Below are 25,543 nucleotides of genomic sequence, written 5' to 3' on the forward strand. Positions count from 1 at the left end.
GTAACCGCGCCGCTAAGGAGGTCTAGGCGGCTTGCAAGACTTACAGTATCGCAACCATCAACGCATGGAAAGTGGCTTGAGACCCGGTTCAAGCCACCAATGAAAACGAAGACCTACCGCCACCAGCCAATAGTAGATCAGCATGGGGCAGACCCCCTGCTGTCAACTCCAAATATAAACGAGGACGGACACCGCTTCAAGATCAGTCCACCCTCAGCTTCCCAGCCCGAGGATGTCTGGCAGCTCCAGACGAAAGCTCGCTTGCTTCAAGAAAGAGAGAGAGAGAGAGAGAGAGAGAGAGAGAGAGAGAGAGAGAGAGAGAGAGACATATATATATATTTCGTTAATGACTTTGATAACTATGGTATCATAGTTTATCTGTAAAATTCAAATATATACACCAATTTTGACTTTGTATTTGATCATGACCTCCATAGGCGCTCTACTAGCCTGTCTAAGTAGCACGGAAAATGCCGCTGTTCGGAAAATAGAGAAGAATCTCTACAAGTGTAATGCTGCTGAAGTAGCCATTACTTTTAATAAAGTATGCTTGAGAGAGGGTCTGCTTCCTAAATAATAATAATAATAATAATAATAATAATAATAATGCAATGTGATTGGTTACCTAAATATTTGTCATAAAATGAATGATATAATTCATTTTAAGGGAAGAAGAGCTGCCATTTCTATTTAATTGAGAAAATCCTAGGTAAATTTGGATGTGTTATGCTGAGAGAAACCACTGGAGTGCAATTTTGGCCTGTACATCTCTGCAATTACTTTTTTTTTCCTGTAGGACCTGCGACAAAGCAAGTGCTTTCAACTATCAGAGGGTACTTAGTGTTAATGTTTTCATAATCTCACCTTCCTATTCACAAAAGAGATTTAAAGGCATGAATAAAAAGCATCACAGAATCAAACACTTTATTTGCCTCCAAGGAGAGTACATCAGTGTCAGTTTTTCATAGAAAATTATGTAATTCACTTGATACATAAAACACGTTCATCTACAGACCTGCCAGTCTAGCAGTTTCCCGATTCGTTACCTAATCTGTACCTTTCAGATACTTATAGCATAATGGCACAATCAGAGCGTAAATACAATGAAGAATTCCTTTATATATATATATTTGTAACGTATACATGAATACACGAACTCGAGGTAAATACGACTTGGCAGCTATTATGGATGATGCGATTCTCCGTTCATGTCAATTCAAGTACACACCTTGATCACATAAGCATCAGAGAGGATAAAAGTTTGTAGGCTTCGAAAGCTTCTGAAATGGAGAAAGTAATGTAGTAACTGTTTTGATAGAGAGAGTATCAGACACTTCGATGAGGATTAGAGCAGAGACTGGCAGATGTGCGGATCAATAGGGAGAAAGAGAAAGGCGAAATAAATGAGGGTTATTTGTATTTTACGAGAAGGAAAGATATGCTTAAAAGAGAGGGTGATGCATTTCACATAAAAGGGAAGATATATTTAACCTGTATTTCATGTGAAACTCCAAATAGAAGAAGCTTCATCTTATTTCATTTTTGACTTTCAAAAGCAGTACAATTAACTATTATTAAAGGCGGTTGGAAAGCACTGCAATAAACATATATCTCTTTCACGAACAGCGATTTGTTTCTGAAAGGTGATGAAGTTTCCAAAGTTTCAATGAATTCTGATTCCATTAAGCCAGTTTATTTTCAATACGAAAAAAATACACGTGGATACAGACTCCATCTTTATTTATACATATGATGAAATACCACCAAAGAGGAGAAATGGTGAGTTTATTCCCCTGCCGAGGAAGAATGAAAGAAAATGGAAGTAGGGAAAGGGAAAATATGAGTGTCAATTAGCAAATAGCGAGGAAGAGTTGTTAAGTAGTTCGAGCAAGTTTTCAATTGGCAAGGAATTCTTGAACAAGCGGCCATAGGCCTATGTAAGGAAGCCTGATATTGATTTCAAGGTAATAGAGGTATATACGTGTATTTCAATATTTGCTTACAGTATGACAAAAGAGTGGGGATTTAGGCTGGCTGCATATGTTTTGGCGAGCGTATTCTTGCGTCCATGCAATGCGACTTTTTGAAAACCTACGTATTTACAAAAAAGAAAAAAAAATACATAAAAAAACACCCTTAATTACACTCCAAGAACGTGACACATATTATGGTCACTTGAAAACGACAATTCAGCATCGTAATAATTATGCAAGATGTCGGGAAAAATGAGTAGCGATGAATGATGAGGATGTCTCTCACACATACACACACCTATATATGATCTGAGTGGAAGACTTGTTCGTTTGTATGTGTGTTCGATATACAAAAAGGCTTATTCAACTGGAAGACTCGGTTACGAAAAGGCGTTTATATGTCTATATGTATATAGAGGGGATTCCTTATAAAATGGGAACTACGGCAGATACAGCAAAATGTATATATTTTTGTTTCATGTATCCTACAGATGCACGCTCGCGAATTCAAGAGCCCTTACTGATGGCGTACAGTCACTGTAGACAAAGGCTAAGGGGTTCATTTACAAATGGCTCCTATTATGGTCTATATGTACAGAGGAATAAGGTATACAGTTTGGGTGAAGTGCGTCCATTATGGCTACCGCAACAACTATATAGATAGAGAGAGAGCGTTGGAGTATATTCATTTATTGGACTATGCAGTAATACTAAGGTCATGTGGGGTCCTTAGGTTCCGAAATATATATACAAGACAATGCAGACTCTGTCGAAGAACGTCGTGTAGAATTTGTTAGAATACTCTGAAAAAATTTTCCCCCGAAGCGAAAAGGAAGGGACGAACGTCGAAGTATTATAGCGGAGATGAAAAAGGCGTTAGAGGGAATTCAGTCACAAGACATTATCATCACAAATAATCCCTTGGCGTTCTATAAGTAGAAGAATGTAACCTCATTACTCAGCAGGAAACCCGTGTTATTCCAAACATCGCTTAAATTACTTACAGGACTTGAGATCAGAAGCAGCTCGAGATCTAGAAAGGAAAGTTGAAAAGTACCTCCAGGAAAAGTTTCGGTTTAATACCGAGTTTCAGAGGAAATGAAGATGGGCGGGTGGATTTTTTTTTTGGGGGGGTGGGGGGTGGCTGGAGGGGGCGTTTCAGATGAGAAACAAGTCTTGGATGAGGTGAGGGGGTTTCGCGTAGGGTGAGAAGTCCAGGACCTCCTCCTCTTCGGCGTCCGCTTCGCACTGCTTCTTCTTCCCTCCGGCGCACTCTTTGCCGCCGGACAAACCGCCGTTGTCTATCAAATGTAGCACCGAATTTGATTTGGTCGTTAGCGCCTTCGTGTCCGCTTTGGCTCGCGAATGTGCCCTTGTCGCCTCTGGGACGCCCTGACGGTGGGCGCCGAGTTTACTGGGATGTCTGTGTAGCTGAGGGCGCTGAACATCGAAGTCGTCTCGCTGACTAGACTTCTTGGGAAACCGCCTTCCGTCTCCATCTTGAACGGAGCCCTTAGCGGCGTCCCTCCTCCTGCGTTTCGGGAGGGCGCTGCTGGTCTCAATGCACAAGACGATCAGGTAGTTATCGCAGGCGACCTTCTGCTGGTCCAGCAGTTGCAGGTTCTTGAGGGCAGAAGCCATGCCGAAGGCGTTGGAGAAGGAGGTCGACCAGTCGTTGCAGTTGATGTGGGTAGCAGTTTCGCCATATTTGTTAGACCCATGCCAGATGAGCTTCACCGGCCTAGGGGAGGAAGAGAGTAGCAATGGCGCTGGATGAGTTATCTTAAGATCAACATAAAAAGAGTAATTGGGTTTCCTCATTCGATCAGTCTCTCTTCTCTCTCTCTCTCTCTCTCTCTCTCTCTCGTAAGTGACAGGTATTTCAGTGGCTACCACTATTGTCATCATATACTTTTGCCATAGGATAGATTAGGGCCCATAATCTATATATATATATATATATATATAGATATATATATATACTATATATATATATATATATATATATAATTGTAAATAAAAAGGCAGCAGATTCAAATGAAAACAAAAGCAGACAAATTAAGTGGATCCTTATTCACTATACAAATCTGTATTCGTAACAGAAATAGAAATTCGGGTATTAACATGAGTCCTGGGTAATAGTAAGTTAGGTCGAATTGTATAGGACCCGGCCAAATTTGTTAGTGGGAGTTGGATGATGCCAGAATGAAGAAAGTAGATCAGCCATTGAGAATTAAGCTGTAATAGCTTCAATTCATTCAGTGCATTTTCGTCACCCATCTTATTTTAGGTTTAGCGATATAGTCACTATAAAAGGGATATTCTGTCAATATTAATTATAACTAATTAAGGGTCATTTTGAGCTTTTCTGCAATAGATCGAATATTTTCGGTTTTGCTAGTTATGCCATAACTACTGTCATATAATCGTCAGTTTTAACATTTGAATGAGACAATTATGCATTTTCTTGTCCTTATCCCTGCAACTGATTTAAATTTAAAGGTGGAATCATTATAATAAACTATTTCAGTATAATCGTTATATTTCATCTGCAACAGCTTGCGTACTTCTAAGCGCGGTTAAGTAATCGTGGAGAGAGAGAGAGAGAGAGAGAGAGAGAGAGAGAGAGAGAGAGAGAGAGAGAGAATCGTCGTTTCATGTTATTTCCATGTCGTTGACCATAGTCTTTGCAACTCCAGATACAATGAATGTGTCAAATCAATTTTGGCGGCGAGGGTTAATGTGGTTTTCTCTTTTTGAGTCATTAATAACCTATTTTAAAGAGCCATCATCACCATATTTGGAGAAAATACCAGCCGATAGCTCTTTTCCGTTAAGTCCCGTGTTAATAATTCATTTTCAATGGTGTTCTAATCACCAGAGGAGCAAAACACAATAGTAACTACAATCGCAAGTGTAATCAGGGACCAGGGTAGGACTTACCATTTGCTGTCGTGGAGAACATCGCGCCCGTCGAAGGAAAGAATCCTTGGCGCTTCGAGGAACTGCCCTCCAGTACCCGAAACGGCATCTCTCCATGACCCTAGGATGAGGTCACCCTACAAAACGAAAAAGAAGGCGTAGAGTTACTTTGGAGAAAAATTTAGACTCAAATAGACGCGAGTTTCTGTTTATTAAACTATAGTTTCCCGTATTGTTGAAAAAATAAATATTTAAGGCGCTTTTTTGTAAGGGCTCGTTCTGGCACTAGGCCTACTTACTCTATAACAAACAACTAACAGCATTATATACTATCAACTTCCATTGGAATCTCTATTTGTTAACTTTTAGTTTCTCGTATTGTCAAAAGAAGTAGGCCTATGTAAGGCACCTTTATTTAGGGGGACCGTGCTGGCACTAGGCCTAGCCTAGTCTGTACCAACGACTAAACAGCATTTTTGTGTTTTGAACTTTCATTCGAGTCTATTCATTAGCTTCTAGTGTCCCGTGTTGTCAAAAGAAGTAGTCCTATGAAAGGTGCATTTACGTAAGGGCCCGTGCTGGCACTAAGCCTGCTTATCCTCTACCAATCAAACAGCATTATATATCATGAACTTTCAGTCTTGTTTATCAGCCAGCTAACCAACGTTAGATGTTATGAAATGTCAATAATACACTGGAGTCCTACTTACCCTTAGGTTGACAATAGGCTGGTTTCTATCAGCGTAGCGGACTAATGCTGCCACATCGTGCCTTGGACTCGAGAGCAGGGCCCTGAAGATAAACAATATCATTTAATTAAAAAATGTAATCAAACGCGACTCTTTCTAGTCATTTAAACGAAATTCGAATATTGTTTAATTTACGCTGATTTAAGACCTCCTAAGGAAAGCATCAACGACATTTTCAGTACGATTTCATGCCAGAAACGTACCTAAATGTTCCCTTGAGACCAGCGCTTCTCGCTTGCCTGTAGCAAGCATAGTCGGCAGAGGAGACCCCGCGGATTTCGCCCGGCCATGGCTCGTTCAGTGCTGCCAGACGTAGCTGCGGAAAAAAATCGAGGAATAAAATATAGTAGTCTTTTAGGCATAACTTGATAAGTATTAAATCTTCATAAATTTCGTTAATAATATCAAACAACATTCAACTGACTGTATTACACAAGTATGGAAATTTCATAAACAAGGCTGGAATATCTAGATGACTAAATTTCATGGCTGATATTAAACCATCATTCAACTGACAGTATATTTTGTTTTCGTGTAAATCTAGGTATATACCAGAAATAGGGTGAGCGTGAAACAGAGATCACAAAGAGGTCAAGTACTCAATATAACGAATTAAGCACAAATAATCATTGTTTTTACAAAAAACTAATCTCTGTTCCTTTGTGGATACTTACCTCTTTTGTATTCCAATCGTTCCCCTTAGTGAAATAAGCAAAAAGATCACCTTTAGCAACCACAGTAAGAAAAATAATTGAACTAAATATAATCAAATCAAAGCTACATCATTCAAAAGACCAAAGGAATGAAATGTAATTTAATGAAATTAAATACATTACTTGAATTTCATGTGAATGAAGGTTGTAACTGATTGGTATCAACGAATGTTATTGATGCCTAGGTACAAATTGTCTTTAGGATATACAAGCTAATGATGCAAAGTGAAATAGAGGTGAATCAAACTTTTTTCTATTACAGCTTGTGGTCCCAGGAATACGCAACCAAACTTACACGCATACACACACCCACATACACACACACACACACACATATATATGCTATATATATATATATATATATATATATATATATATATATATATATATATATATATATATGCATATATATATGTGTGTGTGTGTGTGTGTGTGTGTGTGCGCGCGCGTGTGTGCATGCGTGTAAGTTTGGTTGCGTATGAGAAAAATGTTCATTATATCATAGCCCGAGTATAAACATTTCAAATTAATTGTGCATTTATTTATACTTACCTCTACTTCAGTAGTCATAGGTTCGCCCCACTGAAAAAAAGGTAGGGAATGGTTTATTGTAGAACATAATTTATCTCATTACCAAGATTAGTTCTATTTCTCCCGAATCCTAGACATGATCACATCCTTCGTAATCTATTGAAAAGGGTTTTAATCTTGATCTTTGATTCTTATCTTACTGATCTCAGAGAGTATTTTATTCATAGCTTTTTTAATCTTAGTAGTGCGCACATCATGAGCTGTAATGCTCAAATTTATCGTTAATTTTTTTCTGTTAATATTTAATTGTCGGTGCTTTTAATCGTAAGTTGTATATAATTATGTATTGTTTACATCTGAGTATTCATTTCGTTACAGGCTAAATCTTAGTCTTAAAATCGAATAGTTTAAATCCTGCGATGTAATTCATTCTTTATACGCATTTCTTACATAGTAATGATAGTATTTCTCTATAATAGTTTCAGTCCTTAAGAGCGTTGTCTGTTCGATAGTTTAAATAGCACATTGGTTTAAATGTTTACCCATGAAAATGTAAAATCCAAAGTGGTCATTAATTTATTGAAATTTAGCCTTACAGATATATTAAATTTTCCCATAGTAATATAAACCGTAATTGCTATATTTATGAACTAACCATTTAACTTCACACGCATAAGAGACCCTAAAGCACACATGCAAGCAGGTCAAGAGACACCATGAAAGCACCAGAAAGCAGTGATGGTGACATCATGAGAAGGGAATTTCCCTTTTACTACAAATATATCTCGGTTTAACGTCAAAGTTTATGGTTCTATTAATGGAGGAATTTCGTCCTCTTTTACAGCGGATGGGGAAGGAGGGAGAGAGGGAGGGAGGGAGGAAGGGGGTTGAAAGTGAGGGGAGAGTGTGAGGGTGTGTAGGAGAGGGTGTGTGTTGGGGTTAAGGAGAGTTTGTAGGAGAGTGTGTAGGTGCGAAGGTGGGGATGTTGGGGGGGGGGGGGGTGAGGTGGTGGGAGGAGAGTATGTTGGGGTGTGAATTGGGGGGAAAGATTTGGGGGGAAACTTCAAGTGTCGAAATCTAGTATAGATGGCCTTCATTCCTGTGTAAATTAATGCCAAGCCTTAATTACAATGAAATTTAATTCTATCAAGCAAACATTTAATTAATTTTCATCCCTTGGTGTCACTGTATTGTAAATGGCATTGAGGGTTTAATACTGTAGAGGAGAGGAAATTGTAGCTGAATTAATGAATCTTAATCATAGATATAAGACCTTTACATATATGCTAAGAAATTAAATAAGAGAATATTTGGGAAGGCAAACCTCCGCCATAAAAAATCCGTCCTTTCTCTTCTAAAGCTACATTCCTATATCTCCCAAAACCTAATCGTTTGTTGCTAGTCACCAGGTCTAAATCTGGATAAATTTTCGTAAATGTAAATCCTTACAAATCATTGTCTTTATAAATTCTCAAATCCTTGTAAATTATTGTTAATGATCAAATCCTTATAAATTCATGTAAATCATCAGATCCTTATGAATAATTGTAAATTATCAATTCCTTGTAAATTCTTGAAATGATCAATTCCTTATAAATACTTGCAAATCACCAAATCCTTGTAAATCACCAAATCCTTATGAACAATTGTAAATCATGAAATCATTATAAATCCTTGAAAATCCTTATAAATTCATAAATCCTTATAAATCATTGTAAATCCTTAAAAGTAATACTTTAACAAACGAAAGAAAGCAAAAACACAAAGGTTTAAAACAAAATACAGTCCTTTCTTAATCAATGATGCAGCTGACACATAAACCTATTTAAATGGTCATTAATTCTCACAAGTGGGCGACATACATACACTCACGTACACACACACACACACACACACACACACACTCATTCACTCACACACACACTCACACATATGCACACAAACGCAAAAACAATTAACGGATTTGCAAGTGGAGGAAAATAGCTCTCAAAATAAAGTCTACGGATTTACCATCCGCGTTTAAATATGAAAAAGCTAGGTGGACTTATCCTCAGTCCTCTTTGCTGAATATTTACATGTGGCGTTGTGGTAAATGTCAGAGTGCGGGTGAAAATAGAAGTGCTGGTGAAAATAAGTATGTTTTTTTTTTTTTATAAAAAATAAATACAAGCTTTTACCGTAGTTATTAATGGAAATTATGTAATCATAATGTTGTTTTCTTGACTCCTCAGTATATTGAAGTTACGCACACTTGTACGCAATTACGCACACTTGTACGTGTTCATGCACACTTATGATAAGTTACGCACACTACTACGTGCTCACGCGCACTTATGATAAGTTACGCACACTTCTACGTGCTCACGCACACTCATGATAACTTACATACACTTCTACGGGCTCAATCACACTTATGATCACGTACGCACCCATTTACACACTCTTATATGCACACATTTACACACACACACTTATACTTATACCCACTTACGCACTCATTTACACACATATATACACACCCACACACTTATACGCACTTACGCACTCATTTACCCACACATACGCGCACACATTTATGCACAAACGCTCTTACGCACATTCATACACACTTGAGCACACATACGCACGCCTTACCCAAGGTCTCTTAGAGCTGAGATCCGTAGCTAATTCCTCCGTGAGCGTCTCCACGTTGGGGTTGTGGGGCGCGTGAGGCGGCCGGGACGTGTGGGGCACCGGGGTATGTGGGTGGAAGGGTACCGCCGACATCTGCGGTGCCAACACCGCTCCCAGCTGCGGTTCCAAATTGGACAGAGGAGGAAATAAGTGGACAGATCGAGATTTGATGAAGCGGTTTGTGTGTGTATATATATCTATATATTGTGGGCGGGCCGTTAAGTGGGCGAATATCGTATATGCGGGCGGCCGGGTAATTTATTGGGCGAAGCTGAATGGGATTCAAATGAGGCTTTTGCCGCTGTGGCTCAGTTTATTTGGCCGTCGTTCGTATTTTAGGCTTAGCCTGTCCGTCTGTCTGTCTGTCTGTCGGTGTTTCTGATGAAGAAATTGAATAATTCCTTTTTTTAAATTTCTTTGGTTTTTGTTAATTGCAAATTTGTTTGTGTCGTAATCAATGGTGTCGATATTATGTCTGATATGGATAATGGCGTTAATTTTATGTTTGGCAGATAGAATATTTGTTTCCGTTTTTCTTAATTATGAATTTGTTTTTGTCGAAATTAATGGTGTTAATTTTATGTCTGACATGCATAAGGGAGTAAATTTCATGTTCGACAGATAAATAATGGTAGTTAATTTTATGTCTGACATGCATAAAGGAGTAAATTTCATGTTCGACAGATAAATACTGGTATTAATTTATGTCTGACAGATAAATAATGACGTTTATTTTATGTTTGACAAGTAAATAATGATGTTACTTTTGTGCTAGGCATATAAATAATGACTTTAAGTTTATATCTGACCGATAAATAATGACGTTAATTCTATGTTTGACAGATAAATAATGACGTTGATTTTATGTTTGAAAGATAAATAAAGGTGTTAATATTACGTCTGATTTATAAATAATGATATTAATTTTACGTCTTCTAGATAAATAACAGCCCGTTTCTTTGCATAAATTATTTAGAATATCTGGTGCCTAAAGGCGACTGAATATAGCCTCTCATAGTGCACAAAAATGAGCATTATTTTTTTTTTATTTACTTAGGGCCTGTCAGCCCATCCGCGAAGAAATCTGCATATCATACTCTTGCATTTTTCAAACAACAAGCTTCTGTACAGTAGAGAAAGCGATTAATAATGACTTTCTTCTTGAATATTTATGCTGTGGAAGCCCGCCATTCAGCATAAATTATCCACGGATACCTAGACTGGTTGTCTTTGTTTCATCTACAGCTCACAACGGAACCAGTCTGTTGGACTAATCATACATATTACAAAAGCACTTTTCTTTGCAAAATTACATTTACGACCGACATATTATCGTAAAAGAGAAATAACTAAAACCAACAGCAACCCCTTGGTATATTTACGAGCAAATCTACAAGAAACCAGCATCTAATCTTTCAAAGAAAAGTATTTTTGAATAGATTCTACATAATTGTTTATGATTTTAAAGTACGCGAAAATCCATATATTGCAAGAAGAACGTAGTAGAGCTGACAGTAGAAACAGACTAGAGTTGCTGACCAGTGACTCAGCAACTGAACGTAAAACTTGTTTGCTGTTTCTGAAAACTCATATTTTCTAACAGTGAAAATTCGCATAATGATGGAAGAGATTATGTTTAAGTTATGAAAGAAACTATTTTCTAGTTGAATAAAGCGACCAGTTACTTTCTGAAATCCCAGAGAGAGAGAAATATATATAAAGTATAATTTTTTTCTTTATTCTACGTTACCCTGAGAGTTCATTACTTAAGCTGTCATTTTGTTTATTAACTTTTTTTTGCATTTTTACTCTTTCATCTTTCTTTCCTTTTATTTGTTTCGGGTTTAGAGTTTCTGCTTAAATACAAAGGCCAGTCTCGTCTCGTAGTAGTTAACATTCGCTAGATATGAAGGCAAATATAGAGACATTTTAGTAATAAACGTGAAATGAATTCATTATAAAAGCATTTTAGTAATTAACGTGACATGAATTCATTATTATGTTGACAAATACTTCAAAAGCAATTTTAGACAAGTAAAAAAAAAAGTAACAGTTTTTGCGAATTTGCTAATTCAAAAGGATTTCTTTTGAAATGTCTATCAGAAGAGGGAATAAGCAGACTATAAATTAACTAGAAGTCGCTCAAAAGAAGCATTTGCTAATATTTAAAAATGAAGATTCCAATTTACTTAAGAACTTTTCATCAACGTCTAGTAGAGCTTTTATTTCCCAAAAATTAAGTAAAAAGACTATTTAGTGGATATCGGATGAAACAATAACTTTTCTGAGTCATCCAAGGAAGCATTTGCTATTTATGTGAAACTGAAGATACAAAATAAGTGTCATCCATAGGAAGCATTTGCTATATATATGAAAATGAAGACAAAACATTGTTTACTAACGAACGTTACGTACCGTAACTTCCCGCCAACCTCTGGCTGCTCTCAGGAACAGTGAGTCATCATCTAGTACGTAGGCCAGTGTTCCTCGGTCATGCTGGGCCCATGCCTGTAGGATGAGAAGGAATGCGGTTATAGTACACTTATAGAAGGGTTCTAGTCCAGGTGGGGTGGGGGAAGGAGGCAGGAGGGGTTGGCAATTCCTAGTCGAGGTCTTTCCCTTATATTATGTTTTGAAGCTTGAATTTCGTCAGATGGCCCCTGTGGGCTTGTTCCAAATAAATAGGTTTCATCTACTGAATAATAATAATAATAATAATAATAATAATAATAATAATAATAATAATAACTGATAGGTCCTTTATGTCACTTCGGCCCTCTTTCTCATTCCAAGTTGTTGCCAAAAACAGTCGTGTAACCATCAGATAATAAAAAATGCTGCTTGCATATACAGAAGAGCATTGGGTTTGGAGTAGAATGAACACTTCGGTTAAGGGCGAGAGAGACGAGAAGGGGAGAGACGAGAGAGATGATGAGGAGAGACGAGAGAGAGATAGAGAGAGAGAGAGAGAGAGAGAGAGAGAGAGGGCTAATTCATGATTTTAATGCTTGATTGATGGGTACTAAATTAGTTTTGCCTAAATTTTTCCCACCAGTTACAGAGTACGAGTTTGTTTCTGTCCTGTCTGTTTATTATGGTCAATCATTTATTAGACTTTGGTTTATTAGAATGTGTTTCACTTAAGACGGTTTTTTACGCAACTCAGATTGTACTGCTAAAAGTTTTTGATTTTCCAGACGCTTACTAAACGGCTAAAACTTTATGCTTTGGAAAGCCGTGTTACTTCGTGATTGTGAATATACTACGAGTTACGAGTAGTTGGTAAAGAGTCTAAGACCTAATTTCCATGAATGAGTCAAAATTTGCGTACGAAGGCAAACGGAGCAATTGCCTTTCCTTACCTGAAGCATTGCTGGACGAGAAGTGAAGGTGAGTGTAGCACTTGAGCCTAGACCTAGGTTGGAGGTTGCAGCGGGAGGAGCTTCGTAAACGCCATTCATTGGTGAGGAACCACCTTTGAATAGATATTAGAAGTGGAATGGTGAAATGGCTGATTTTTTTTAGTAAAGTTGGTTAAGATAGCGACAAAACATGTACTTAGCTAAAAATGGGCTTCGCGCTTGTTTTTTCTTTTGCATGGCGAAATTTTCAGTACTGTAAATTTCTCCTGTATAGTTTTTGAATACATCATAATAGAATTACTAGGACGACCTTAGTTTATATGTTTATAGAAATTCTCATTCTCAAGAACTGATCACTCTAACAATATAGAGAAAAAAATATTTAAAGGTTTTTCACTTTACGGTTAAAATAGTGCAAAGTTAAATCAAAGTAATTAGAAAGATTTTACTACTGATCAGAATTCATGTAATGTTTATCTAAAGAGGCTAATAATAGGCTGAAAATGTAATGTGACCGCCTTTTGAATCAGCTGACAATGTAATATGGCCATTTTTTCTTTAGTCGTGATTTTGCAGTCCGTTGAGACATGCCATCAAAATTCCTTCAGTGTTTAATCTCACTACCTAAGTGTCACGCCCTCCTAAGAAGAATGAGTTCTACTTACCGAATCCATATCTAGGAGGAGTGAAAGAGAATGAGCCGGAGGTTCCAGGTGGGCCAGGGGGTCCCTGGAATAGGAGGAAATGGGGTCAAAATTGGGCTACACTTCGAACCCTACTCAAGCAAAGCTATCTAAGGGCTAATTCAGCGGAATGAAATAGGTTAACTAAATCAAATGTAGTTCCAGTTCTAATTGGATGATGAAATTAAACGGTGGATGATCCACGCAAATTTATAAATGAATTAAAATAGATTATTAAAAAGGGAATTACAGCAAAATATTAACCAGGGTAACCCGAGACAATTTATAAATTAACTCGAATAGATTCTTGCCAAGGCCATTAGTACAGAGAATCAACCAGTGGCTCGCTAACAGAAGAGTATATTGATTGACAGACTGGGTTAGTGTTCTCTAGGATCGTGCCAACTAAGGTCACTAGCACCGATATCATTTGTTGAGAGTGACGAAATTTATAAGTAAAAAACTAAGTACATATATATATAAATATATACACATAATATATATATATATATATATATATATATATATATATATATATATATATATATATATATATTATGTGTATATATATTATACTAATATATATATATATATATATATATATATATATATATATACTATATATATATATATATATATATATATATCTAATATATATATATATATATATATATATATATATATATATATATATATATATATATATATTTATTAAATCTTTAATTCTAAAAATGCCACTGGCATCGTAAACAACTGCCCAGAGGACTTTGGCGAGATTGTACTGGTCATTTTCTTCTCGTGCCCTTGAGAGAAGGGTTCTCCATACGTCCCTAAGACTGGGGCATTCAATTAGTAACTGTTTGACAGTCAAAGGTGCCATTCAATTTGTAAATGTCTGACAGTTAAAGAGGACATTTAATTGATAACTATTTGGCAGTCTAAGTGGAGCATTCAATTAGAAACTATTTGACAGTCAAAGGGTGCATTTAATTAGTAACTATTTGCAACCAGCCAAAGGCGGGGGCCATTTAATTAGTAGCTATTTGCCCAGTTCACCCCCCCAAAAATAAAGGGGGGCCCCAAAAAATTTTTTTTTTTTTATTTTTTGTTTTTTTTTTTTTAAATTAGTACGCTATTTGAACAGTCAAAGGTGGCATTAATAGTAGCATTTGACAGTCAAAGGGGGCATTCAATTAGTAACTATTTGGCAGTCTAAGTGGGGTATTCAATTAGTAACTATTTGACAGCCAAAGGGGGCATTCAATTAGTAGCTATTTGACAGTCAAAGGGGCATTCAAGTAGTAACTATTTGATAGCCCAAAGAAAGAGTTATTTACCAAACCAGCCTGTAAACCTAATACTTACCGGTGGACCTGGTGGACCGGGAACTGGAATATATTCGGGTTCGGCAGAAGACGGGGCTGGAAGACCTGGAGGTCCGGGTGGGCCAGCTGGTCCAGCTGGTCCAGGAGGGCCTGCAGGTCCTTTTGGTCCAGGTGGACCCATTTGGCTAGTTCCGGGAACAGCAGCGGACATGCCGACGGAATCGAACTCGTTGAGGCCAGGGGGTGGTCGAGGTCGAGCCTGAATGCAAGAAGTAATTGAAAGATTATATTATATAATTATATATATATATATATATTATATATAATATATATTATATTGCATTACCAATATGATTATGTATATATATAGGTACATACGTATATATATATATATATATATATATATATATATATAATATATAGATATATATATATATATATATATATATATATACATATTATATATATGTATATATATGTATAGTACATATGTATATATTTATATTAATATATAGATATCATATCATATATATATATGTATATGTACATACGTATATATATATATATATATATATATATATATATATATATATATATATATATCATATATAAAAGGAGGATATGAAGTATATAATAATTCTAATATTGAAAATAAGCGGATAGAACGATGGATATAATTACTGAATTGAGGAGAAACGAATGAAAGAATTATTTTAAAAAGCAGGATATAAAGGTTATAATCCTAATATGGAAGAAAAATACGAAGTTGTGTACACTTTCTTAATCCGTTTTACTTTCCATCGAACTCATGTATAGAATATATACATAGGTGTGTATGAATACCTACTTCGGGATTACCTGATACTAACCACACTAAAAAAATTGATATAATTAGTTTAACCCACAATGCAAAACAAATTAAAAATTAAATTGCCTTTTTTATTAACATTATACAATGCCAGAAACCAATTATTTCGTCAGACACAGTTATAAATTCGAGAAGGACTCTTACTAGAAATGCAGTGAAATAACTTTTCAAGAACTAGAACTTTCATGGAAAAGAGAATGTGAAATTATGTACAGAACCCTAACTTCATATTACCTCAGATTGAGAAGAAGAAGAAGAAGAAGAAGAAGAAGAAGAAGAAGAAGAAGAAGAAGAAGAGGTAGCTTATCAAAAAGTTTCATGGAGGAGGAGGAGGAGGAGGACTAGGAGGAGGTAGACAAACTGAGGCATCAGGAATAATCTTGAACAAGAAGCATCACCCGGAGCCTCTCCCTTACCACAAGTCCGTAGACACCACCTTCCAGATAGGAGGCACCGCGGCCCATGGCACTGGTAGCGGGACCAGGGGGACCTGGTGGTCCAGGGGGCCCCCTCTCTCCCTTTTCACCTTTGATGCTAGAACCGTCGTAAGCAGCGAATGTTGTGTCTAGGGTTGTCGCGTAGGGACCTAGAGAAAAAAAAAAATACAAATAAAAGACGAATTTGTAAATGAGAAGTTTATTTCTGTCCTCATTCAAGAGGTGTTGGGTTTTATTCTGCACCTTTTGCCGGATTTTGATTTTCTCGACGTCTGTTATTTTTGTGGTTTGGATTTCTTTCTCTTTCAAAGAGGTAAATTTATGTTTGGTTTATTTGTTATATGAATCACAACAGGATATTTTTCATATTTATTTCATTATATATATTAATAACAATAAAATGACACTGTTCATACCTATTTGTTATATGAATCACAATATGATACTGATTATGGAGCAAACTTCCATAATTTTATCAAACGCTTATTTCACTAAAGGATAATGGTTTCATTGTGTTTCTATTAAAACTTTAAGGACATCTTATGGTCTGTATTTTCACGAGAGAGAGAGAGAGAGAGAGAGAGAGAGAGAGAGAGAGAGAGAGAGAGAGAGAGAGAGAGAGAGAGAGAGAGAGAGAACTTACTCCTTTTTACAGTTATATCAGTCATAAGACAGGCTTTTGATTAGATTACTAAGAGAAAAATGAGACGGAAACTATTTACTTTTATCTAATGAATTAAAAACTTAGAAAACCTCTGTATTATTTACCTGGGGGAGATGGAGGTCCGGGGGGACCTGGGGGCCCAGCTGGACCCGCTGGTCCTTTCTTCCCAGGGGCGCCATTGAGACCTGCGTCGCCTTTCTGGCCCTGCGGAGGGAGGGATTAAATGCGTCTGGGGAATTTCGAAAAGGAATGATACAATCTGATCATTATCTTTAGGTCCTCGTGAATGACATTATGTTACAAGGATGAAGATGGAATCTAAAAGATACATTCAAATGTAATTCCAAATGTGGATGGTAGGAGCTCCTAATGCTGAGAGAATTTAATGTAATTCCAAATGTGGACGCCAGAAGCTTCGAATTCTGGGAGAATTTAATGTAATTCCAAATGCATAGGAGGAGAGTAATTTTTACTCTCAATGATATTTGGAACTAAAGCAATATAATTTTTTTATTCCGCACAGGAAATCAATAATAGTTTTTAGCACAATCGGAAACAATAGCAATGAAAATTTCAATTTTCTCTTCTTATTTTATAATCCGACTAGGAAAGCAAAAAGTGTTTGAGTACAATCGGCAACCAAAGCAACGAATTTTTGAAAATTTTGCTTTTAAGTAAATTTACCTTAATTTCGAGAACTGTTCCATTAGCAAGTTGGATAGGACCTGGTTCACCTGCTTCACCTTTGGGTCCCGGATTTCCTGGTCTTCCCTCGGGGCCCTCTTCACCTGGTTCACCCTAGTATGTGATGAGAGAGAGAGAGAGAGAGAGAGAGAGAGAGAGAGAGAGAGAGAGAGATATTAAGTTTATTCTGAACTAAATGTGCAAAGTATAAAAGTAAACCATGGCATTTCTGCTGTTATATAATCCTAGTCCTTTTTCCTGAAAGAAACGACTCTTCTCTTAAACTGAGATTGAAAATCAAATTAGTATAGATAAGAAGATAAAATTCCAATGAAAACCCCCTTAAAAAATAATGAACTTGCAACAGCTTTCATCCTTCAGGATGCATCTTCCAAACATCACCTTCAATTATTGAACTATCTCATTACATTAGAATCAATTGGTCAATTATAGTTGAATTCAAGGCGCACACTTCCACAGGGGAATTTCAGTTGACTTAAGAATTCGACAGACTAGAGAACTGCCTATTTTCACTAATCTCCACTTCAGCCAAGCTTATGCTCTCCCTGTGCTTCCACTTCAGCTTAGCTGATCCTCAGCATTCACACCCATTCATGCCAGGTTATACAACAGTTTCCATTCACAAGCTTATCATTAAAATTCACTTCCACTTCATCCAAGTTTATCCTTACAATTCATTTCCCCTTTCCAAGCTTATCCTTCTCATTCAAGTTTATCCCACAGTACATTTCCACTTCACAAGCTTATCCTCAAAATTCACTTCCACCTCATCCAAGCTCATCCCAAAGTTCATATCCACTTCACAAACTTATCATCACTATCACTTCCACCTCAGCTAAGCTTATTCTCACTATTACTTCCACCTCATCCTAGCATATCCTCACTATGACTTCCATCTCATTAGAGCTTATTCTCAAAGTTCATTTCCACCTCATCCAAGCTTATCCTCACTATCACTTCCACCTCATCCAAGCTAATTCTCAGAGTTCATTTCCACCTCATCCAAGCTTATGCTCACTATCACTTCCACCTCATCCAAGCTTATGCTCACTATCACTTCCACCTCATCCAAGCTTATGCTCACTATCACTGCCACCTCATCCAAGCTTATGCTCACTATCACTGCCACCTCATCCAAGCTTATGCTCACTATCACTGCCACCTCATTAAAGCTTATGCTCACTATCACTGCCACCTCATCCAAGCTTATGCTCACTATCACTGCCACCTCATCCAAGCTTATTCTCACTATCACTTCCACCTCATCCAAGCTTATCCTCACTATCACTGCCACCTCATCCAAGCTAATTCTCAAAGTTCATTTCCACCTCATCCAAGCTTATGCTGACTATCAATACCATCTCATCTAAGCTTATCCTCACTATCACTGCCACCTCATCCAAGCTTATCCCCAAAATTCTCTTCAAATTTCACCCAAGGTTTTCCTCACCATTGGTCCGGGGGCACCTGGGTATCCTGGAGGTCCCTGGGGGCCTTGTCGTCCCTCCTCTCCTTTAGCGCCTGACCGACCTGGGGCTCCTGGAAGACCGTCTTCCCCCTTGGGCATCACCATCTCGATCCTTTCAGCTACTGCAGAGGGAATTGGATTACGTAAATAAAATGAAAACAAGATTGAATAAATAAGATAAAAAAATTACTTGACAATTGCTACCTTTGGGATATAATTTGGGCATACAAATTTCTAAAGTACTTCCATCCTTAAGAATGAAAAATTACCATAACTGCAGAAGGAATTGAATTAAGAGCATAAATGGACATTGGAATTGTTGAAATAATATGAAACTATTACTTAACAATTGGTACCTTTTGGATATAATTTGGGCTTAAAGATTTCTAAAGTACTTTCGTCAGATAGAATAAAAACAAATGATTGAGAGGACTCTTTTTATTTCTCAGAAATCTGCTTCAGAATTTCAGAATTTATGCTTATTTGCCCTGAAGATCCTTGGAGCCACGCAAGAAAGTCCCCAAAAGATTTAATAATCTAATCAAAGGTGTGACCGCTTTTGGAAATATACCATAGTGTTGAGTATATCTTGGAATTATCTCCTTTTAATATTGATTACAGTTATCTTTTATGTTCTGACATGAGTGTTTTTGGATAGCTACTGATCTGAGAAAGTTTTAGCTGCATTTAATGACAATGTAAGCCCATTATGAAGATAACCTCATTCGTTCAGTCAGGACCAATTTTGCGAAAGCTTTGATTCCGAAGCAATGAAATGGTACTCACACAACCACTCAAATTTGATTTAGACAGGAAGTAGTTCGTAATAGTTACTTGTAAATTCCATTATTACACAAATGTATAAACAAAGAAACACTTTATGTTATGCAGTATACGCAAAGACTTAATAGGAAAGTGTCTCAAAGTCTTGACAGACTTTAAAAAAAAAAAAAAAGTTTTAATTACTCGTGCGTAGGTTGGTTATTTGTCCGGCATTGTTCTCGACGAAGAATTTGAGGGAGGAAAGAATTTCCGTTCGGAGTTCCTCAGGGCTGTAAAACTGACTTCCTTTTAGGCCAGGTGGTCCTCGAGGGCCGGGCCGTCCTTCTCCGATATCTCCTTTGTCTCCTGAAGGTACGAAAAACGTATAAATATTAAATGTAAGTTGACCAATAACTCGATGGAATCGTTCACTCATTCATTCTTTCGTATTCTCTCTTGCCTACAGAGATAGCTGCATAAGCAATAGTTAATTGGAATGTATGTATACATTCTTATGTATATTAATGTATATTTACATGCGATGTATAACTAACAGTGAAATCTGAGTCACTTTAGGAAGCAAAGACAGAATTGATAGAAAATTTAAATCATAAAAAAATGTGGAAATATATTGCTGACGAAGTCAAGAAATGAGTAGGAGGTGTTTGGTTGGAAAATGATTATGAACATAAAAAAGATTGACTGAGCAATAAATGAAGAGCTAATGCAAGAGAGTAAAGAAAGTTGAAGAAAAACGATCAGGTAGAAACTTCGAACCTAATGAGAACCGTAGCCTATAGTAATTCAGAGTAAATGAATAAGTAAATGGAGGAATATCGGAGTCTTATTGAGAATATTTAAGAAAGTACAGGTTTTCCTACCTTTCTGCCCTTTGTGGCCCACTGAGCCTGGCAAGCCATCTACTCCAGGTGGACCACGAGTTCCTTTGTCGCCAACGCGACCACTTCTGCCTTGAATACCCTGCAGCGAGGGAGGTAGTGGAACAGATTAGAGATCTAGCTATTTAGTGAGTCACAATAGATATACAGTCATTGACGGGATTATGTTACTTTATATCCGCCGCATGATTTTGCCTGATAACCAAATAAAAATTGTGCTAATAACTCTGAGTGATTTCCTCAACAAGTTATGATTTTGTTCATTTGGTTCAGCTGTTATGTAGATAAGGCTTAGGTTAGATGGATTTGCAGCTATTATTGGTTATCGTGGATTCCGGATCATCTTACCCCTTATCAAGCCTCGGATTAGGAATGATATTTTGGCTTATAGAGGTCTGATAGTTGACTTAACGTATGGAACATGTCCCACATTTGACAGCAAATGGAAACTAAATTTAAACAACTTTAGGAATAAGGGTACAATTACATATTTAGAAAAACAACCAAACAATTTCAACCATTTTCATTACTCCACAGAAAAAAAAAAATTACAGATCACCGTCCCTCATTGAACAGCAAATGGACACCAAATCTAAATCATTTTAGAAATAAAGAAACAGTCTCTGTACATTAAATCTAAATAATTTTAATAATTTTATGAATAGGGAAGAAATTACTAGGAATTAAATCTAAATAATTTTATGGATAAGGAAGAAATTACTGTGCATTAAATTTAAATAATGTTATGGATAAAGAATAAATTACTGTGCATTAAATTTAAAAAATTTTATGGATAAGGAAGAAATTACTGTGTATTAAATCTAAATAATTCCATGGATAAGGAAGAAATTGCTGTGCATTAAATCTAAATAATTCTATGGATAAGGAATAAATTACTGTGCATTAAATCTAAGTAATTTTATGGATAAGGAAGAAATTACTGTGCATTAAATATAAATAATTTTATGGATAATTAAGAAATCACTGTGCATTAAATCTGAAAAACTTTATGAATACGGAAATAATTGCATAGTAAGAAAAAACAACCAATCAGCTTCAACCACTTTTAATTACTCTGCATAGAAAACAATTAACCTAAACTTAACTACTACCCTCCAGTCAACCACATCTTTTAACCAGAGACTGATATAAAAAAATACCAATGTCCCCAAAAACTTACCTCTTCACCCTTCATGCCCTTGGGTCCAGGGAGGCCCCGGTCGCCTTTGTCCCCAGGGTGTCCTCTCACGCCCCTTGGTCCGGGTTCGCCAGGGAGACCACGCCTTCCTGGGGGTCCTGGCTCCCCATTCGGCATGACTGGCATCACATCTGGGTCGACGACTCCGTCCACCTGCATTTAAAAAAAAGAAAAGAAATGCATCTTTATATGGGCTGATTTACTACGCTTGTTTAGAGATGTTTATTATTTTCATTCACATCAGACATGGTTTCAAGCATAAATGTTGGGGAACATATATGTCGATCGTATGAAATATTAAGTGAAACTGAATATATATATATATATTATATATATATATATATAATATATAATATATATATATATATATATATATATGTATATCATATATATATATATATATATATATATACGTATATGTATTATACAATATATACATAATATATATATATATATATATATATATATATATATATATATAATATATATATATATATATATGTATATATAATTTCTATATATAAAAATATTATATTATTATAAGATAATATAACAATTTTTCTCTATTTCCAGAAATGATTACATCCAAAAAGGCTTATTTCGTAACATTCATAATATTTTGGAGTACGATGCAAAATTGTAAATTACACAGGGACAAAATATCATCCATGCACAGTGTCAATTCTCTTAGGTTTTTATCAATTCAACATTCTCCATTTTATAGCATAGCTGAGCCAATAATGAAAACTAAGATATTTCATGTAAAAAATGTCAGATATTCATTCTCAACCAGAATATTGTTTTTTGGGGCCATTTATAGAGCGAGGTGCCTCCTCTCTCTCTCTCTCTCTCTCTCTCTCTCTCTCTCGTCTCTCTCTACCTCGCCTCTCTCTCTCTCTCTCTCCTGAAGCTATAATATGATTGAAAAATTTTTTGCCAAATATTTTTAAATTGATTTATATTTAAATTTATTTATATTTTAAAGTTTATATAGCTTGATGAATTCCTCTCTCTCTCTCTCTCTCTCTCTCTCTCTCTCTCTCTCTCTCTCTCTCTCATTAGCTTTATGTAGAAGCTGTAACATGACCCTAAATATTTTGACCAAATATTCATTTTTAAATATATATCGAAATAATTTTATAGCGAAATGATTTCCCATGCCACCTCCCCCAACCCCCCCCGCCTTTCTCTTCCTTCTCTCTCTCTCCTTCCCCTCACTCTCGTCTCTCTCTCTCTCTCTCTCTGCTCGTTCTCTCTCTGGTAGAAAGTATAAAGTGACTGAATATTTTTACTAATAACAAAATTGACTGCAGTGTCCATATTCCAGTTTAAATCATTATGATGTTCAAGGTAAATCTTTAAATTGAAAATTTTATGTTATTTTGCCAAAAAAATAAAAAAAAGATATGGCAATTAAATGCTTTTGCATTGCTTTGATAAAATACAAAATGAAACATTTCTAAATGAATAGTAACTCATTGCCTTACTGTGATAATCAAGGTATTGGACAATGAGAGTATGAAAAATGTTTAAAAATGTATAAAAATTTAAATATGTATGTAAAGAATATAAAAAAAAAACATTCCAAGACATACCTGAAAAAAAAATCGATAGATAAGATTTTTACTTTCATGCATTCTTTCAGTCTAAGCAACACGACTTGCCTCTAGCAAACAAACAAATTACATTGCAATCGAACAGATAAAGAAGCTTTATGCCTCTATGGTTTATTTTTATGTTGGGTTTTATTAAGAATAATTAATAAGAATAATGAATGAATATTTAAAGCCAAATAAAAATAGAAGACTGTGAGTTATATTGTGTTATTGCTTGTTGATAGTTCAATGTTGTGTTATTACGTACTCATAGCTCAATGTTGTGTTATTGCATGTTGATAGGTCAATGTTGTATTGTTATATATTGATAGCTCAGTGTTGTTATTGCATGATGATAGAATAGCTCCATGTTGTGAAGTTGTATGTTGATAGTTCAATGTTGTGTTGTTATATGCTGATGGCTCAATGTTGTGTAATTGCATGTTGATATAACTCAATGTTTTGTTATTGCATGTTGATATAACTCAATATTGTGTTATTGCATGTTGATGTAACTCAATATTGTGTTATTGCATGTTGATATAAGTCAATGTTGTGTTAATGCATGTTGATATAACTCAATGTTGTGTTATTGCATGTTGATATATCTGAATGTTGTGTTATTGTTATGTTGATTTAACTGAATGTTGTGTTATTGCATATTGATATAACTCAATGCTGTACTATTGCGTGTTGATAGCTATTTCCGTGATATATTACATTTACGTTAAATTTTGATAGAGACGATGTGAAAGAGTAACTCGACATTCAAAAATAAACAAAATCTTACATAAAGAAAAAATAAAATAAAAGTGAAATAAAGAAATAAAATAAAAGTAAAATACAAATAAAATGACTGCAAAAAAGCAAAAAATCAAGATCACTTAATTAACAGCATCTACCACTACTACCATCACCACCACTAACTACCAGTCACTACCACTATCGCCGCTACCGTTTGCTGCTATCAATCAACTACCAAGCCTCTTACCTGATAGCTAGATAGGTGCATCCACCCGGGCTAGCAACATCAAAGATTGGAATGGGAAATAAAAAAAAGGAATTGGTATCACTGGGAATTTTTGCTTTCATATACGACACGGTTCCTGTTTTACCAGATCTGAATAACTGACTGTTTAGTGACTGAAAATGTGGAATTCACTGGAGTGATTTGCATGACGAATTCAAATGAATGTCTGTCTGTCTGTCCGCCAATCTATCTATCTGTATGGCTATATATATATATATATATATATATATATATATATATATATATATATATATATATATATATATATATATATATATATATATATTATATATATACATATATATATATATACATTTATATATTTTCATATACTATATATATTTATATACATATATGTATTGTATATATATATAATATATCTATATATAGATATATATATATATATATATATATATATATATATATATATATATATGTGTGTGTAGAGAGAGAGAGAGAGAGAGAGAGCGAGAGAGAGAGAGAGAGAGAGAGAGATTTTCTGGTGTACCTATTGGTTTACTGCTATTATGATTTACTGTATAGGTGTATAAGTAAGTCTACAAAATGTAATCATGCGTATGGGTGTGGCACATGGTATGCAATATGAAGTAATAGTACCACCAACTAAAACACTATAATCATTGTATATACGAAGTACAAATCAGATACAATATGATAAGAACTGTCAGAAATATAATTTCATTACAACGAAAAGCACACTTATTATTCCATCCAACTAATTTACTTAAATTTTTATCTATTTATATTGTTAATTTATTTCTTCTTCTTTAATAACTGGTATCTTTTTTTCTGTATTTCCTGTTACCTTCTTTTACTTCTTTCGAATAACCAGCAGACTCTTTAGAAGCTTGAATTTCAAGTCAATGGCCGGTGTGGGGTTGTTCCATATGAATAGGGTTCATCTTCTAATAATAATAATAATAATAATAATAATAATAATAATAATAATAATATAATAATAATAA

At 35.6% G+C, this 25,543-nt stretch overlaps 1 protein-coding gene across 2 annotated transcripts in view; it reads right to left on the reverse strand.

The window, feature by feature from the left end:
* Positions 1–910: 910 nt before the first annotated feature.
* Positions 911–25,543, reverse strand: part of LOC135225635 (collagen alpha-1(XVIII) chain-like) — an 82,309-nt gene continuing 57,676 nt past the window's right edge. Inside the window, exons 7-25 of one of the 2 annotated variants that reach the window (XM_064264957.1) lie at positions 24,519–24,548; positions 21,915–22,085; positions 20,717–20,816; positions 20,040–20,201; positions 19,056–19,195; positions 17,585–17,698; positions 17,005–17,104; positions 16,216–16,385; positions 14,972–15,190; positions 13,589–13,652; positions 12,924–13,036; positions 11,977–12,069; positions 9,523–9,678; positions 6,910–6,939; positions 6,319–6,342; positions 5,848–5,960; positions 5,606–5,687; positions 4,917–5,032; positions 911–3,714 (exon numbers count right to left, since the gene is read on the reverse strand). In XM_064264957.1, coding sequence (XP_064121027.1) covers positions 3,132–3,714; positions 4,917–5,032; positions 5,606–5,687; positions 5,848–5,960; positions 6,319–6,342; positions 6,910–6,939; positions 9,523–9,678; positions 11,977–12,069; positions 12,924–13,036; positions 13,589–13,652; positions 14,972–15,190; positions 16,216–16,385; positions 17,005–17,104; positions 17,585–17,698; positions 19,056–19,195; positions 20,040–20,201; positions 20,717–20,816; positions 21,915–22,085; positions 24,519–24,548 — 2,580 coding nt within the window. In that variant the 3' untranslated portion in view covers positions 911–3,131. The remainder of the gene's footprint in view (positions 3,715–4,916; positions 5,033–5,605; positions 5,688–5,847; positions 5,961–6,318; positions 6,343–6,909; positions 6,940–9,522; positions 9,679–11,976; positions 12,070–12,923; positions 13,037–13,588; positions 13,653–14,971; positions 15,191–16,215; positions 16,386–17,004; positions 17,105–17,584; positions 17,699–19,055; positions 19,196–20,039; positions 20,202–20,716; positions 20,817–21,914; positions 22,086–24,518; positions 24,549–25,543) is intronic. The other variant, XM_064264958.1, reaches the window with a different exon arrangement.

The sequence above is a fragment of the Macrobrachium nipponense genome, chromosome 13 (genome assembly GCF_015104395.2).
Source record: "Macrobrachium nipponense isolate FS-2020 chromosome 13, ASM1510439v2, whole genome shotgun sequence".
NCBI classification, from domain to species: domain Eukaryota; kingdom Metazoa; phylum Arthropoda; class Malacostraca; order Decapoda; family Palaemonidae; genus Macrobrachium; species Macrobrachium nipponense.